Source organism: Nymphalis io, chromosome 14 (assembly GCF_905147045.1).
Source record: "Nymphalis io chromosome 14, ilAglIoxx1.1, whole genome shotgun sequence".
Classification (NCBI taxonomy): Eukaryota; Metazoa; Arthropoda; class Insecta; order Lepidoptera; family Nymphalidae; genus Nymphalis; species Nymphalis io.
The window spans coordinates 1925190-1944468 of record NC_065901.1 but is presented as its reverse complement, the minus strand read 5'-3'; the positions used below and the strand labels follow the sequence as shown (position 1 = coordinate 1944468).

Genomic DNA, 19279 nt, shown 5'->3' with positions numbered 1-19279 from the left:
ATTATATATTTCATTGCTGTACATTCTTATACATAATTCTATGACAAATACATTTATTTTATTAATTATGTTCTTTTTTTATTTTTTCCGATGTATATTTATTGTTTTTTTTTTAAATTATAAATAATTAAATAATTATGAATTTAGATATTTATCATCTGCGTTGCGATCCATGAGCGCCAGGCTTTTTTTCTTGGGTTAAATTGAAATAAAAAATAATAGTAAATTTTAAACAATTTATTTATCACTTCATACATAAATAATCTATTGTGCTTAATTATAAAGTTACCTAAATATTCCTAAGCATCACTCTTTTTCACTTCACCTGCTCTTCTTGATAAGACCCTGAAATTGTCGTAACCTTCATAACCGCCAAGGTAATTACTGTTGTAGCCAGAGTAAGGACGATCATAGCCTGGTCGGTATTGGTAGCTAGGCCGGTAGCCAGGGTAACCGGTGCTGCCACCGGGATAATTGTAGTTGGGACGGTAGTTGTAACCAGAGCCGGGCCTGTTGCCGGGGCGGTAGCCTGGAAACATTGAAACAATACTAGTCATATCAAGATTTCTTGGATGATTAATTTTTTGATTTAATTTAATGTCATTTAATCTAGTTTTATTTTATGTTATTTGATTTAATATAATTTAATGTGATTGATTTGTTTGAATTTGATTTAATTAATTTTAATTTAATTTAGTATTATAATTTAATTCGAATTAATTTAATCTAAATTATAATATGCAAAATCTGTAAAAAAAAAATTATAATTTTCGACTTTTTACTATATACTTGTATTTATGATCCCTGTTCGAAATAATCGTGGTCGAAATAAATGATTTTATTATTATTATTACAAAAATTTTTGCTTAAGGTAATTTTTCGAATGTATATCGCTATTAATATTTTGGTTGTACCTTAAAGACCTTGAGTTGTAAATAAATAGAGGAAAATATACCAATTTTGTGACTTTCGTCCGCGTTACATTTATATGGCAAAGAGCAAATTATTTTCTATTAAATCATAGAATCCTTTGGAACGTCAAGGTGAAATCATGCCATATCTATTACATCGTATAGAAAGACATATGTTACAGTGACAAAATCATTTTAAGCCTATCTGATAAACCAAGTTATCTTCAAAAAGGTTCTTTAGGTCGTTATCAGTTGTTTTATTGTAAAGGTCGACGGACGAGCAAATGGGCCACCTAATGGTAAGTGGTCAAGTACTGCTGTTTTGCGGTTGAATATCTGATGAATGGGAGGTGCCTACCCAGACGGGCTTTCACAAAGTCCTACCACGTGATGTGACGTATTCAGGACAAGTAAGCGCATAATTATAAATCAACATACTATTATATAATTTTAATAGCTTTATTCTAAATGTGGTGTGACTCAAAGTAGGAAAATAGCCGAGAGCAATTAGTAATGTTTAATGTTTTCGTGATTGCGCTGTTTAAATATGTTTTTATCTTTAATAGTACGTATAGGTAATAACAAAATTATTGAAAAATAATAAACAAAACAGTTTCACGATAATCTATTATAAGCTATATTATAGGTACATAAGTACTTTTCTTTTTATATACTGTTTTTGCAGTACCTCTAGAAATATCAAGTGAAGTAGACCATTGAAATTAAAACCTACCTCCATAACCCTGGTATCCTGATCCGTAACCGCCATATCCCTCCGGATATCCGTTATATCCGCCTGGGATAAAAAATAAGCATATTTCAAACCTCTGACAACGGGCCTCGACATTGGTGCATTTATTGACCAAACAAATTGTAGATATTTATATAATTTTAATATATAAATATATATATTTTAGGTCGAATAACATTTTGTTTAAGTAATTGGACTAATAATTATTAATTTATTGTATTAACAACTTTTAAATAAAAATATTTTTGTTGTTTTTTCTATTAATATTCACTAAATTATTTTATTTATTTATTATCTATTTATGTTATAAATAAAATAATAAATTAAAATACCTCCATAGCCCGGTAACTGGCCACTTCCGTACCCGCTGCCGTATCCGCTGCCGTACCCGCTGCCGTAACCGCTGCCGTATCCGCTACCATATCCGCTGCCATATCCGCTGCCAATTCCGCTGCCATAACCGCCGCCATAACCGCTATTATATCCATCATAACCAGGTCTTAACAACCCATAACCGCCGGTGCCTCGTCTTGAGTAGCCAGATTCGCTTGACTCTAGCAGGCGTTGGCTGGTCGCTATGCCCAATGAGCATAACAATAATATAATATTCTGAAAAAATGTTATAAAGTCAGTAAAGTAACATCGTATAAATTTCCCACTGCTGGGCTAAGTTCTCCTCCAAGGAGAAGATTTGGAGCACCACAGATTCTACCACGCTCTCAATTGCGGGTTTGTTCGTACACATGGCAGATTTCCTACCACATGAATTTTAAAGCACATGAAAATTCAGTGGTGCTTGCCCTGGTTTGAGCTCGGTATCATCGGTTGAAATTCTCGTCTTATTCACTGGGCTATCACGACGCTTAGTGTAATTGTGCTTAGATTTATATCGGTGGAAAACAGTATTTGATATGTTTGCGGTTCTTGGTAGAACGAAAAATTCGAAACATTGATAACAATAAACTTAATTTAATCTTGTTTAATAACAATTCAAAAGTACTTTTTAAAGCCTACTTGAATTAAATATACTTATTTAAATTTAATATGACTCAATGGCAAAATTTTAATATAGAATAATTCAGTACTCAGATATACTACATTATTTTATTTATTAATTTAAAAGATAAAACAAAAATTATACACACAGAATAAAGCTCTTCTTTTTTAAAGCGTAACGTAAAGTAAATTATATTATTTACAAGATATATTCTAAGTAAAGGCCAACTTAACATCATTTATACGTTACTTATTATTTACTATAATCATAAAATGCTAAAATCATTTGCCGTCGCAGAAGAAGCTTAGCGATCTGTCTTTTATTCCGAATGTTGTGAACTTGGAGTAATAGTGCAAACAAACTTATTAAATATAACAGCCTATCTTATCGCCTCGACAGCTGACAGGAGGCCCGGTTCAGTTTTTGCTAAATCGAAAATCGGATTCGGTTTAGAAATGCGAGCTACAATTCAACGGGAAAATGGTGCTAGTATTCTTGCAACCATTCCACGCGGTTATGATTTGTACAGTAGCTATTTTTAATTTTGATTTTTGTATAATTATTTAAGCATTTAAGTAAATTATTCGTACGTAAATAATTAAATACAATTCAATTATTATGTATAATGCAAGACGATATTCATTGAAATTCTCTTAACTAATTGTTACAACCATTGAAAAGTCAAAAATATTCGATGGAAATTAAATGTTAAATAAGATTTATAAATAGTTACGAATATACAAATGCATGATTCGTAAATGCAGTAAGCTTTAATAGTGCGCAAGCTTCCGATGGATGCAAGTGTGAACATTTGTAAAGCGTTCAAAGTAATGGCTGAATATATCGCAGGATGTCTTCGAAGGCTATATTTCGCTCACGTTCTGCCGCAGATATAAATAGAGCGAGTATTTTTATCGTTATACAAAACAAAAGAATTGAAAATGTATGTACTCACTTTAATTTAAGTACTTGTATTAAAAGTATTTGAAGATACATTTTAATAATCATTTAAAGATTACAAATTATTACTATCAGATTTGAATTATTATAAAGCATTCGAGAAAAAAAAGAATTGCTTTACCTTAATGTTAAAATATGGTTATTATTACAAAACTGCGGCCTACCGAAATTATGTATGACCTTTGCCTTTAATTACAAAATTAAAAAACGACCTTACGTAGTTTCCGGAAAATAATATACGCAATAAACAAAACACGAAAGGTTTTATATTAGTTCATTAGTATTAAACTAACGAAACAATTGAAGTCAAAAAACAATCACAACACTTCACAAGACAAATTAAAGTATAATAATTTAAACTCACCGTGAGAAACATTTTTCTTTTTTTAATTTTGGCAATACCGTTCGCGTTGTGTCGGTGCACGAATGATATTAAACTTTGTCATCAGAAGTTCGCATTTATAAGGCAAGTGTATATTGTTCAAGACCATGTGGTTTTTACGCATCCACTCCGGCGCATAATTACTTGGATCATTGTTACCAATTTAAATAAAACGTAGGGTTCGTCTGTTTGCTTCTTTATAATTATGAATAACTTATAACTTTGGTACATTAACAACTAGAGAATAGAATAGTTTTAGTCAATATTATTAGAAATATGGATTATATGGAATGGATTGCTTGCTATTTATTAATACCAAAATATATATATTTTTCTTTGTTGGAGGTATCAGAACTTTAAAGTGGTGTATTTAAATTCTACGGTTTTGTATAATAATATCATTACTTTGTATGCATACTTGTATGTATACTATTGTATACGCACTATTTTTTACAAGACGACCCTACTTTATATCACAAAATATTCATACTTGTTTGCACTGTACTGATATTATTACGTTACTGTAGCATTCATCGTATTACTATATACGCCTATTCGTTTTAATTTTTCTTTTAATTGTTTCGTAATTTTCTTTGTAAGTGATTTAAATTAAAATCTTTTGAAAAAATAAATGTCTCTAACTGTAATAATTTTATTTACTTATAACAGAAGTGAAGGTAGATAGGCAACATGACGATGAGTGATCGCGATCTCACATATATTTTGGCAATGTGCTACTTATGGGAACATAATAAAAGTCACTTAACCAATCACCCACCATCACATTTTGCATACACGTTGTCAGGAACAAATGGACATAGGGTGCCTCTCACCTGCCCCTCCCCACGCACCTTTGCCTAACCCCTCACGCGCAGGCGAAGCCGCGGGCGGAAACTATAATGACATAAATGTCGCAGTCTCAGAGTAATTTTTACAGAAAATTCTTATACGACGTATATAACGAGGGCGGTAATTGAGGAAACGTGTCTGAGAGGGGAAATGTATAATTAGACGATATCTGATACTCATTGGCGCGGTGTTCGTTGTATGTATGTTATTGGTTGGTTGTCCTTAGGGATTTTGAAGTTTTTAGTGTTATATAGAGATATATATGTATAAAAATTGAGTGTTCTAAACCAGAAAAGGCCGGAAAACGTACAAAGTACGTTTCATCCGTTTCCACGTAAAAAAACCTTGCTATGTTATGTGCTATATCATTTGCACTAATAATATATACTTAATTGTAAATTAAATAAATTGAAAATACAATAACTCAATCAAATAAATTAAAGTTAAAGTTAAAATATAAACATTTGCAATTAGATATCTATTTATTTATATATTTTAATTACTCATTAATTAGAGGGTAAGTACGGGTTTTATTTATTTCGTAATACTTAAAATAAATAATAATAATAAATGTCACCGGATAATTGACCGTTGCATTGTAATATATCTAGTTAGATTACGTGAGTTATGAGGCTTACAAGGTTAATAGATTTACAAAGAAAACATCATGATGAAATGATTCGTCATTCTATTGGAGCTAGAAGTTCAAGAAAAAAGGTCCGGCAGAGCATTGACGGGCTTCAAAATTTTTCAAATAAAATTTCAATAAATTATAATATTTTCTGTAATTTCGTTTGTGTTTATAATTCATTTCAAACTCAACGGTGAAGGAAAAATCTGCCACGACTATCCGCCAACACGCATTGGGGCAGCGTGGTGAAGTAAGAAGCAAAACCTTCTCAAAAAGTAGACCCTTATTCCAACATTCCAACAGTGGAACATGTTTTTTTAGTATTTTATGATTAATTTTGCGTTCGCAAATATATAATATAGCTCCAAGGTGTTCGATATTGTATACTTTGAGGTCAAACATAATTATTATAAGAACCCGTTCAGTCGTTCTACCGTAAATGAGTAATACTTATAATCGATATTTAACTTATTTATTATTATTTTAACTAAATTTACCAAATAATAATTCATTTATTTACCACTCATCCGAAGATTAATTTAAATAAACTTACTATTATAGTACGGAAGTCGAACAAGCATGCTTCTTTTTGTGATACACTCCGCTATGAATCCGAATCGGGCAAGGATAACGACCTTCACAAGGATAGAATACAAACCGTCACATTTCGCTCACACATTTGTTTACAATTTGCATGAGTATAATGTTTTATTATAATATAATTATGTCTCCTATTCCATATAATAAAATTGTTATTTCAAATGCATGCAACGTTTGTAATTAACATTTGTATTATTTGTCTTATGTAAATACTGAGCGAATATATAATTTTAGTACGGTCATCGCGGATGAATGAACTATTTGCTGATTTTTGAATAATTTTTCATATTTAAACTAGAAAACGGATGTAAACAACACAAATGTAAACACTAAACGTATAAATTTACTAATAAATTAATTAGAAACACATGCTTAATAAACATTAACAGTTAACATATCTTATTGTTAATAAACTCAAACTTCCGTTTTTCAATATAAAAGCATTCCACTTACTCATTGATGTTCGAAGTAAAAACGTATTTTTATTAAATTAGTCAAAGTATTTTCTTTTTCGAACTGAGAAGAACCGGCGAAAGAAAATCAGCGGGGTGTCGTTTCCAATAAACCAGAAATTGCAAGACAATCGTTTCATTCCCAAGGTGTTCATGTATATTGCTACAAAGACCTGGATATAAACATCCAACTTTATTGGCCTAACCTGGACTTGAACATGTGACCAGTTATTTTTGTTTCAGTCTTATAAGCTAGCCTGCCGCAATTTCTGCATGCTTTTGGGTTCCGGTATATAGGACGAGTGAGCTTGTTAAGTTAGTAATGAGTAAAAATAAGAGATAAGCTGATAATAGCTCCTATATACCTATTCATATGTTAAATATATTGGTTACACTTTATTTATCTATTATGGGAATGCTTGTTTTGCGTCATACGATGACAAATATAGACTATATATATATATACTATAAGGTATGTTTTTTTTTATTTTTATTAATGTGTTTTGTCTTTTTCGAGAGGTCTTGTAATGATAAATGTGTAATGAGTACATCAGAGAAGCCGCTGTTATGTAATACGATTTTATTTGGCGGCGTGACTAATCAACTGCGTGTCACTTTCGAACCGGTCAATGCAGAAAACCCCATTTTGCATAACTTGACGCCCTTGGCACGGGCCCTTTCAAATGAGGCTCATTATAAGGTCAACATTTTTGTGTATTATATTTTTTACGGCCGAGATGGCTCAGTAAATCTTAACCGATGATCGTGGGTTCAAGCCCAGGCAAGCACCACTGTATTTTCATGTGCTTAATTTGTGATTATAATTCATCTCGTGCTGTACGGTGAAGGAAAACATCGTGAGGAAAACTGCATGTGTCTAATTTCACTGAAATTCTGCCACATGTGTATTCCACCAAACCGCACTGGAGCAACGTGATGGAATAAGCTCCAAACCTTCTTAAAAAGGGAGAGGTACATATTCACATGGAAACGATTTGATGATTTTATTTGATTTGATTTTAATTAATAGTGCTAAAATAAGCTATTAATACATACAAATATGAATAATTGGTTAAGTTACATTAGTGTATAATAGTAAAATGTAAAATTAGTGTTTCAAAGTATATAATAATATATTTGTTTAAGGTTTTAAATGTGATTGAAAAATCCAATCATTTCTCCAGAGCTATTCCGTTAGAACTACCTCGAAACACGGAATAGCGTTGTTGACAGCGCGACATCTTGACAGTTATTTTTATGAAGCGACACAAAGTAAAGAAAAAAAACGATATAAGATTTAAAATGAATAATATATTTTATTTGAATGTCGCAAACAAACTCTCAAATTCGAAACACCGAGGCCGTTGCCCTATTTTGCCTCTACAGGCAGGGGCGGCCTTACATAAGAGCCTCATTGAAAAAATAATATTTTGATTAATTTAATATAAAATGCACCACGGTCCACAATGTAATTTTTTTTACTATAGGTAGTCGGACGAGCCACCCACGCCTATAGACATTGACATTGTAGAAAATATTAACCATCGCTTACGTCGCAAATGCGCCACTAACCTTGGGAACTAAGATGTTTTATCTCATGTGCCTGTTTTTACGCTGGCTCTCTCACTCTTCAAACCGGAACACAACAGTACCAAGTACTGATGTTTTGCGGTAGAATATCTGATGAGTGGGTGGTACCTACCCAGACGAGCTTGCACAAAGCCCTATCACTAATATGTTTATTGTTATAATTTAGCTTGAATATTTATTCAGTAAAATATATTTGGTGTATCAAAACATTCCATTGATATCATACCAATATCAGTTGCAGCTTACAGTTAAATTAATTTAAATAAGAAATATCTGTAGCCTAAACAAACTAAAAATCCATTAAAAATAATAAATTTTATTGTGCTATAACGGCAAAAGTTTAATATTACTAAAACAAACAATATTACACAAAAGAGCAAGTGTTATATAACACAACTGACATCTGTTCATTATTTCTATTCTGATTATCAAAAGAATTATTGATCTCTATTGACTTTGATATTGGTCCTTATAGCACGGAGCCACGTCCCATTGATTTGCATTTCCAATTATATAGACGACAAGTGTCATCCGCTGTCACCAGAATAGGCAATAAAAAGCAAAAATTATCAGCTAGTAAATAACCCACAGCTGGGCAAAGGCCTGTATTCTTGAGGAGGTTTGGAGCTTATTGCACAACGCTGCTTCCATTTTGATTAGAAGAGGCAAGTAGCAATTATTTGACAAATACATGTTCTTTCATCTTAGACGAATTCTTTATTCAACTCACTTTATTCAACACATCATTACACTTACTTATTGATACTCAAATTAGAAACTACCACCGGTTCGGAAAAGAACACCCAGCACTGGAAGAACCGGCGAAAGAAGCTCAGCGGGTCTTTTTTATCGTGCTTCGTTTAAAAATTTTCAGTATAAAAGAAAATAGCTAAGAGGCGATCTCTTTATTCTCAAGGTGTACTATCATTCATAAATTCATTAATTGTATAAATAAATAATTAAATTAGGCAAATGAATTCTCAGTTGTTTGGGTTAGAACACGGATTTGTCAAGTAAAATTTAAGTGTTCTGACCATTGGCCGATCTCTGTGTTATTCTTTTAAAAGAAAAATTTATTATTATTTTATTTAGGAGGTGAAAATACTCTCAAAAGTTTTACAAAACCCTTTAGAGCTTAGTACATAACTAAAATGAATTCGTCTAATATAACATACCATTAACCTAAATATTATTCTATATTTGCCTCGACTCTTAATGACGTGACTTGCTCCAAGTTAAAATCTCGTAGGCGGGTCAACGAGGCCTTAATGCATTCAAGGCTGACGGCACAGTAACAAGCATGTTATGTTGAGCTATAATATATTATAAGTCATCGCTTCACCTGGCGGAGGTTAAAAATATAACTACGACGTTTTGAAATTATTTATCGAAGTGGTTTGATGTTAGTTTTTTTTTAATTAAAAAAACCTAGCATCGTTTATTAGTACTCTAATAATGATAATGTCCTCCAGGCCGATTTCGGCCATTTTTTTTTATTTTTTATTTATAGAATAGGAAGGTGGACGAGCATATGGGCCACCTGATGGTAAGTGGTCACCAAACGCCCTTAGACATTGGCATTGTAAGAAATGTCAACCATCGCTCATAGCCAATGCGCCACCAACCTTGGGAACTAAGACTTTATGTCCCTTGTGCCTGTAATTACACTGGCTCACTCACCCTTCAAACCGGAACACAACAATATCAAGTATTGCTGTTTTGCGGTAGAATATCTGATGAGTGGGTGGTACCTACCCAGACGAGCTTGCACAAAGCCCTACCACCAGTAAATGCCATGGTGGCCAATTTCAAGAGAGATTAGCCAACTACGCAGGAGATATTATAGTGCAAATATGTGTGCGCAAACACAGGTGGACGGCAATCCGACACGAAGGGAAAGAGTTCAGGCGCAGGACCAATGGCTTTACTTGCTTTCCGAGGCACGGGAGTGTACACACTTCCAACTTTCAGACTCCGGGCTGCTACTGAAAATTTTTTTTTACTGGCCCGACCTAGTAGTTGAACCCAGGACCTCTGCGTCTGCGGCCTTATACGAGGCAGTCAAGTGCTCTTATAAGTGTATTACGATAGAAAAATCTTTTTCGAGTTTTGTGACGTATATTTTAAGCTTTTAAATGATATAGTTCAAGCGGTGGTTTAATAGTCAGCACATTGATTTTTATATGTAAATATAATGAAGGTAGATCCCTCGCCAGATTCGTACTTGGTTTGATAGGCCATATCAGGAAACAAAATATTCAAAAGCTTATATGTAAAATATGTATTGGCGCGCCTTTTCTGTTGAAGAAAAATATCATGACGCTCTCTTATCCACTCTCCGTACCGCTCTTCGTACTTATAACTTCTAGCAATCGACAACCTCGGTGGAAATTAACATCAATTAGTTGTTTCATTAAAGTATTACTTTTTGTAGTGTTAAAAAACATAACATAATTTAAATTAAATTTAAAAATAATTATAGTATACATATAACAGTATAGCTATCGCCGTGTAGTGTACACTTCACCTTAAATGTTCGTAATACATCCTTGGGGAATTCCCACCTAAAATGGATAAAATGTTTAAGCTTACTTTGTCAAATACATCTACTATCGTCGACTTTGTTTGTATTTAAAATATATATATATATAGGAGGTCTTAGCCCAGCAGTGGGACATTAACAGGCTGTTACTGTTTAATCCTAATATGGCTTTCTTTATTAAACGTGTGTTGATCTGTGTCACACCGTCTACCGATTACATTATTGATACCAACGATGTTTTTAGAAATCACGCTTGTAAATGGCTTAATACAAAAGATAATTTTATATTGATACGATATCTATTTATCGTAAACATTAATTTTACATTAATTTTACTTATTATATTTAATATTTGATTATAAGATATGAAAAATAAGTTAATTATGTTTACATTCTTTTTTTTGTATATTTGTTTGGACTGTTAGGTATCGTAATGCAATGTATGTTATATATTGTAATAAAACCAAATCAATGTATTTTTATTCAAGTGCTTTTGAATCGTCAAGCGTTACAAAGTAGTTTTAATTAAATAAAATACAAATATGTATAAATTACAAACAAATAGTTAATTTCTACTCGATATCTAGCAATAATTATTTTTTTTACGTAGCATTCGGCCTTTTGTTGCTAAGTGGTCACCACCGGCCATAACCGTTGGTATTATAAGAAATATTAACCATACCTTTCATCGCCTATGCGACACCATCATCGGTAACTAAGAGTTTGTGCCTGTAGTTACACTGGCTTACTCACCCTTCAAATCGGAACACAACAATGCTGCTTGGAAGTAGAAAACGTAGTGAGTGTGTGACACCCGAACGGCTTGCACAGAGCCTTACTACTACCCCTAAGTCATCAATCACTCTATCTCAAGACAATCTCGCGTTACCCTGAGTCACGCTCCAGAGCCAGGGCCGGCGATGGTCTCCTTTAAACATGGCCACCGTTGCCGGAACCGGTGCAAAGCTTCAACACATTAATTTCGATAACTCTATACAACACGTTAGTTATTTAAATTATACAAGGAACTCTTGAAACGGAAATGTTAATTTTATTATAATGTATTCATTTTGTAATGTTTGTTGTTGTACGGTTGTTTCCCAGTAGTCAAATATATTTCGAAGGCCTATGTTAGATAGTTACATCGTTAGAAATATTTACTATTCTAGTTGTGGAAAACTTGATAAGTATATTCTGTTGTCAAGCATTTAACTATATTTTAACTTACTTAATAAACGTAAACAATACATTTAGTAATAATTAAGTAACATGTTAACATTTAACGTGCTAAGCAAACAGATTAGAAATGTTACTATTTAACGGTTGAGTTGGTGGGCGTGTTCAATACTTGGCATGTTTGATCAGGCATAATTGAGTTACATGTACATGTTTGATCTTCTATCTTGAGTGAATTAAATAGCTCAACTGTTAAATACGCGACGGATACGGAAGTTACTTAAAATTTACTTACTACTTAATACTTCTAAATCCGCTTTAAGAACGAATCGTGATCTGAGGTTCCGTTTTTGTGTAAAGTTTAAGTTGTTATAAGTTATAATTGATTCAATCGATTTTGATGAAATAGAAACTAAACATTATCTATGAATACTACTTACAATAATTATTTTTTTACATATGCAATTTCAATCCGTTTTGAAGTTTACCCGGGACAAACAGACAGAATGATAAAAATTAAAAAAAATGTTACATTAGCTTAGGTAACGTGGAAATAGTCAAATTAGCTGAAATGAAGCATTTATTTTTTAAAGTACAGGCTTAAAATTCAGACCACTAAAGTTATATATTGTGATTTTTTCCATGTACATATAATGTCATAGGAGCCATAGTTTATACGTAAAAAAAAATTAATTAAGTTGTGTCGCATAATCGATTTGCGAATCATAATCCAAAAAATTTTCATAATATAAATATTATTTAGAAGGGAATAAACTTTCAATTTGATGGAAAATGATATAGCCAAGGCCATGATCAAATGATCCTTGTAATGCCTCGGGCTGCAAAAACAATTTCTTTCGAATTAGGTCCGAGAAAATTTTACGTGAAAACTGTCCAGTCTTTAAGAACACGTCGTAAAGGTATTGATTTTTTATTAATACTCTCATGTTTAGAAGGATATTCATTCCATCAAACGTATCCAAGATCTTCGTTAATAACAACATAATAAATATAGTACTCCAGTCAAATTTGTACTTCGGGTACTTTGAATGGGACTTTGATAACGAATGCTTTCGAGTTCCAATTTTGAACCCATCCGATGTAAGAAACGTCACTGCGCTTCGGAGGCATGTGTTGCTTGCTTCATAGCAAATTTCATCGAAATCGGTTTTGCCGTGAAAGCGCAACAAACCGACATAGATAGTTACTTATTCATCTCATAACTAAATTCTGATCGACCAACTTATTTTGCCCGCATTGGCCTTTGTTTCTTTATTTTATATTGATAATAAAAATATGTATTTGATAATAAAGTTATTTAGTATTAAAGTGTCCATCGTGCTGTTACACGACAGATGATTGTAGACGATGACATTATTTGTCCTCAAGATACGCGAACAAAAGGTATAAATTATGAATAACGTAAATGGAATACAATTCTGCGCACAAGTGTTTATATACAATAAATGCAAATACAAATATACAAACCTAGTATTGAATTCTGGAGAGTACTGGAGAAATTAAAAATATTGGTTGTATATTTTTTTTAATTTATATTTTTCCTTTTTTTTCATAAAATAGATTAGCAGACTGACGAATGGGCCACTTGAAGCTATGTATATATATGATCATTTGTTCAACATCGTTCTAAGATATTGGCGCTTTACTCATTCCTTATATTGCCAATGCATCATCAAACTGAAGCTAAGAGGTTATGTCCCTTGCGTCTGTAGTTACTGGCTTACTCACCCTTTAAAACGGAATACAACATATTTATATAAATAGAAAATACTTTGTGACAATTTAACTAAACTAATGCAATTGTCGTCATTTTTCCTCCACTTTTTTAAACAAAAAAAACGGTTATTATTTTTTTATTTATAAAAAAAGAGCTATGTAAAATTAGGACTAGCTTTGGAACTTTTTACATCACGCTTCTTCAATGCGTATTGGTAGATAATATAATAATAATAAAAAAAATGTATACATACATTTTATCATTTCACAGAAAACTTTCCGTTACAAGTTTTTATTTGTTTATATGTGGTTATTGATTTGATTTCTTTTCGTATTATATTCACTATTTTTCTGTTAGAAAAATATACTCTATATGTTTGTGTATTCATAATTAATTTCAATATATATATACATTATTCATTGAGAATTTCACGTTTTAAAATTTTTTTAAATACCAAAATTTAAACGGAAATTATATTTCACTATTTTATTGTTGTATCAATATTTTATATTGTTATTTTCGTTGCTTTACTTGCCTGCATGAAGGTGTGTAATCTATGTAAACCAATTTTAAAAAACTCTTTTCAAAATCTGTGATTTTGAGTCAAGAACATACATATGGATGAATACAAAAAAAAAAAAACAAGAAATTCCACGTTTGAAAAACTGTATACGTAAAGTTAAGGATGTAAACAGCTTGTTAGGAAAACATAACGCAAAATACTTTTAAACAAAACACAGGGAGAATTCATTAATTTATTAAAAGCATCATAATGCTAACTTCTTAAAAGCTTTCACGACGAAATTAAATTGGAATTCGTTATAATACCAGATAATGTTAAAACAACAAAAGGACGTCAAACATAATTGTAATAACTTATTAAATAACGCTTTCATTTCTTTAATGTATATTCAGGAATTAGATAAATTGATGTTTATACATAAAGATAAAAGGCACATTATTCTTATCCGTCTTTGCTTACATATATTTTGTATATTGTTTCGCTTTTAGGATGCGAAACACCTATATATGTGTGACTGCCTCGTAGGTCTATTGACTACATGTAATGTAGCAGAACCCGAAGTTTAAGCCCTAGGTCAGCCGATTAAATGTTATCGCGTATTTCTCTCGGAAATGTCTGGTGGTAAAGCTTTGTGCAAGCTCGCCTGGGTAGGTACTATCCACTCATCAGATATTCTACCGCAAAACAGCACTACTTGGTATTGTTGTGTTTCGATTTGAAGGATGAGTGAGCCAGTGTAATTATACACACAGCATCGTCGCGCTCAGCGGGTCACATCCTGCTGTCTGTGTAACTACTAATATGAATGGTCATATAACACAAGGCGCCGTCGTGTATGCAGTCGTCACGTTGCCGTCCCGCCTCGCCTGTCTGACCAAGGCTTTAGTCTCAAGGCGTTGAGTTTGCTCGGAAGGCTGTTGCTAATAAGAGCAGCATGTACTTCTAGAGCAGTGCTATTTTGTAAGACACACACAAACAAACGACATAAACGATCAGCTTTTCTTAAGTCTTTGTTGTCGACTGATAGTTGTATCATTGGATAAAAATAATTTTGAGATGAATTAAAAATAAGAATAAAATGTAGACACATTAAATAAAAACTTTAAAAAATATGTTTTAGTGATTTTTTCAAGCGAATGATTATTTCATTTAACTACTACAATTATCTAATTTGTTACATATTGTAAATAAATTCTGTTTGTTTAAAAAAAACGCAAGTAAAACTTTATTTATTTATTCCTAAATATTTAAAAGGAAAGATGTAAGGAAACATTATTATAAAAGTACTTAATTTATAATATTTTTTCGTCTCGTAATCGGTAAAAACGGAAACAATGAGTAAAACGGGATTACTAGCAAGCCATTTCGATTAATTAAACGTAAATATTTAATAGAAAACATAGTTGACGCCTACACGGATTCATTGTTTTATACGAGAGACGTGGAAACGACAAGCGAAGCGTTAGTGGAAGCTTAATTAAGAACCGTTGAAGTGTTTTGATGGCAGCACATTAATTTTATCCTGTTTTTCTGCCATCCCGGCCAATTATCTTGGCGAGTCGACGGCGTATCTTCTCGAAATTTTTAATTTCTTTTTTCTCAATTAAATAACTCTGTAAGATGGTTCGTTTACTAAGTATTCATGTTTTCGAGTCAGTAAAAATATGATTTATGGTTCATATGTCACAGACAATGTGTAATGTGATTTTATATTTTTACAATTCAAATTATGACGTCAGGACTTATATAATATTTAAGGGCGTTTTAACGAAACCAAAAGAGACAATTTGATATTTGTAAATACCTGTTTATCCTAATAAACGTTTTTTTTTTAATTCTCTTATTCAATGATCATTAATAGACTGCTTCATCGGTCTAATGGCTAGCTTATAAGTCCTTAGGTCCGGGTTTTAAGCCCCGGGTGAAACCATTATAAAATGATTGGCTTTTCTGTCTTGTATTGAATTTGTAAATATAATATATTATGTGATACAAAAAAACCCGCTGAGTTTCTATCGCCGGTTCCTTTCAGGGTTTGGTGTTTCTTTTCCGGAAAGGTGCTAGTTTCTAATTTGCCTATCAAATAAGTAATTGAAATTCTTCCATGTTGAATAAAGGATTTTGATTATTTTGATTTTAATGAGGAGTGTTTATTCTCCTGTGCCTCGAAAAACATGTAAAGCCGTTGATCCAGCGCCTCAGCTCTTTCCGGTCGTGTCAGACTTGTGTGTAAAGGGATAAAAAGTACACTTTGGTATGCGCATACACTTGTGCAGTATAATAACTTTTGTGATTAGGATTTTCTTTAATGACCGTCGTTCATCGACCTTCTCAATTATCTTATTTGGTAATAGAGCTTTGTTCAAGACCGTATGGGTAAGTACCACCCACGGTGAAAACGCAAGTATGGTATGGTGAAAAACGCAACTAAATCTATTGTGCAATTTAGATGAAGTTAGCTTATAAACGGACATAATAATATATTAATTACTATTGTTGTGTTTCGTGAGTGAGCTAGTGACTTCAGGCACAAGGGACATAAAATATTAGTTCCCATGTTCGGTATCGCATTGGCGATGTAAGGAATGTTTAATATATCTTGCGGCACCAATGACTATTCGCGGTAGTGACCACTTATCATCAGGTAGACCATTTGCTCGTGCGCATGTCTATATTATAAAAAAAACAAGGTAGAAAGCCTACATACAAAAATGTAATACATAACAAATACACCAGTATTTTTTTTTATAGAATAGGAAGGCGGACGAGCATATGGGCCACCTGATGGTAAGTGGTCACCAACGCTCTTAGACATTGGCATTGTAAGAAATGTCAACCATCGCTTACATATCAAATGCGCCACCAACCTTGGGAACTAAGATTTTATGTCCCTTGTGCCTGTAATTACACTGGCTCACTCACCCTTCAAACCGGAACACAACAATATCAAGTATTGCTATTTTGCGGTAGAATATCTGATGAGTGGGTGGTACCTACCCAGACGAGCTTGCACAAAGCCCTACCACCAGTAAAGTACCAAGTTACTTGTTAATAAGACCAAGGATAATATAACAATAAATTTATATTTTACAACACTGACCGTGGTGTAATCTAATAAGCTTATTAATACGATACAAGGTGCTACAATATAATAACTTAAAGGTAATCTTGACAATGGCGGCATCAGCATTAAGTTGTCCAGATCTGACGACCGAACAAAAGAATTACAAAGACGTAGAGCTCTTGAAGACAGTCGGCATGTGGGCCACGGGAACAAGTATTACTTCGTCTTAAAAAATCGTATAATGTGTAATACATTATTTTTTTTTACTATTCATCGTTACAAAGTAACTACTTTAATTTTTTAATTAAATAAAAAAATGTCAGTTGTCATATTAAATATAAGCGGGTGATTGTTTAAGCATTGCTGTCTTCTTCTTTCGAGTGTCAAATCTATAATGACGGAAAGAGAGAAATCAGTTTTAACTTAACAGCCGCTAACAAAACTTTATAACTAATGTTTGGTATCAGAATTTAAGTTGGTTTTTATATTGTATTCCAAACTTATTGTCGTATCTATCTTATTCAGCTGTCGGGCCAATAAAAGTTATTGGGTTTTTCTATTAAGAATTTTTCAGTAACTGCCGGAGTTGGGAAGTTGACTTTGATACACAATCGTGTCTCGGAACACATTCTTTACGTTTGATCTTTCTTTAACTGTTTATATCACAGTTCCACTGGTCTATGATTTTCAGGGAACAGAGTGTATTTATGTTTGTGTAGTATATAATCTAGTTTGATAGCGAGTGACGGTTTTGCTGTGGCCAAAATACGGCCAGAATATTTAATATTTTGAAGCAAATGTCGCATATATTACGACTTTGTTTATTGCATTATTTTGTTGTGGTATTTTTAAATTTAATACTCTAAAATGATTCAAAAGCGCCTACAAGAACCAACTTGAATACAGTTTATTTTGCTTTGATTTGGTTTAAATGTTTTTCGCGTTTATATATTTTTTGACGTTTAACGTACATATCACTTACAGTTATTATTTATGTTTGTATGGTAGAGTATTCATTATTACTAGATTAATACTACCTGAATAATATAATGTACTTTTTTTATTTGAGTATTAGTCCTATAAGTAAAATTGTTTATCTAAAAATGCATACATAATAGATAAATGCGACCAGCCAGATATTATTAAGACATAATATTAAGAAGAACATTAATTTGATATATCCCTTATAGTTTAACGAGTCTCACATATGTTAACACCCTATAAGCAATTTTGAAAAATTTGATTAAAAACCATTAAATTCCTCTGCTTTTATCAAATCAAATATGAATGTATTATTTAAGCCTTCCTTTATAACTTATCTAAATGATCATGAAAACCCGATCAAATTAAAACTTGCAGTTTAAAAGAAGATAATTAACAAATGAACCAACAGACTAAATAATAACGAATTAAATTATAAATACTGTACCCTTTTATATATTAACCAATTCATTGATTTTATAGTTTACATTATTTACTTCTTCATACGCAATAAGAATTAATTTGATATAATTATATTTAAATTGCAATAAATTTGAAATAACTTAAAGAAATATAATCATTGTAACGCCGGACACGTCTGCAATGCATTTCAATTATATTCGTGCAATGAGGAAGTTAGGTTCATTGTTTCATCGCCTGGAGCTGGATAGACAAGGATAATCTGTAATACATTGGGTTTATTCATAGTCAGATAGACTGGGCAATAGTCTTACACAATTAACGACTATCTATGACAACACAAAGGGTTGATGCATGCTGATAAAATTTTCAGAAAGGCTCTGTAAATTTTGCAAATAAAATGTATTAACTTTAACTTCATTAGACGAGATGGCCCAGTGGTAAGAACGCGTGAATCTTAACCGACGATTGTGAGTTCAAACCCGGGCAAGCACCACTGAATTTTCATGTGCTTAATTTGTGATAATAATTCATCTCGTGCTATACGGTGAAGGCAAACATCGTGAGGAAACCTGCATGTGTCTAATTTCACTAAAATCTTCCTATTCTATATAAAAAAAAAACACTTTGCGCACACATTTATGCACTATAATGTGTACTGCGCATTAGCTATATTATATGAGAGAAAACGATCATGAGGACATAATCACAA

At 32.3% G+C, this 19279-nt stretch overlaps 1 protein-coding gene across 2 annotated transcripts; it reads right to left on the bottom strand.

Moving 5' to 3' along the window:
• Positions 1-222: 222 nt before the first annotated feature.
• LOC126773435 (keratin-associated protein 21-1-like) lies at positions 223-4076 on the bottom strand. Of its 2 annotated transcripts, XM_050494390.1 has the most exons (4): positions 3984-4076; positions 1995-2271; positions 1645-1707; positions 223-529 (listed from the first exon to the last, which is right to left on the bottom strand). In XM_050494390.1, exons 1-4 carry the CDS (start codon positions 3993-3995, stop codon positions 300-302), a joined length of 582 nt encoding a protein of 193 aa, XP_050350347.1. In that variant the 5' UTR covers positions 3996-4076; the 3' UTR covers positions 223-299. The 2 variants fall into 2 exon arrangements, with proteins under 2 accessions (XP_050350347.1, XP_050350348.1); XM_050494391.1 differs by lacking the exon at positions 1645-1707.
• Between the last annotated feature and the right edge of the window lie 15203 nt (positions 4077-19279).

Coding starts and splice junctions, on each gene's coding strand:
- LOC126773435 (XM_050494390.1), bottom strand. Junction 1,708..1,994: donor CCAGTTACCGGGCTATGGAG/GTATTTTAATTT, acceptor TTTTTATCCCAG/GCGGATATAACGGATATCCG. Junction 530..1,644: donor AGGATACCAGGGTTATGGAG/GTAGGTTTTAAT, acceptor CAATGTTTCCAG/GCTACCGCCCCGGCAACAGG.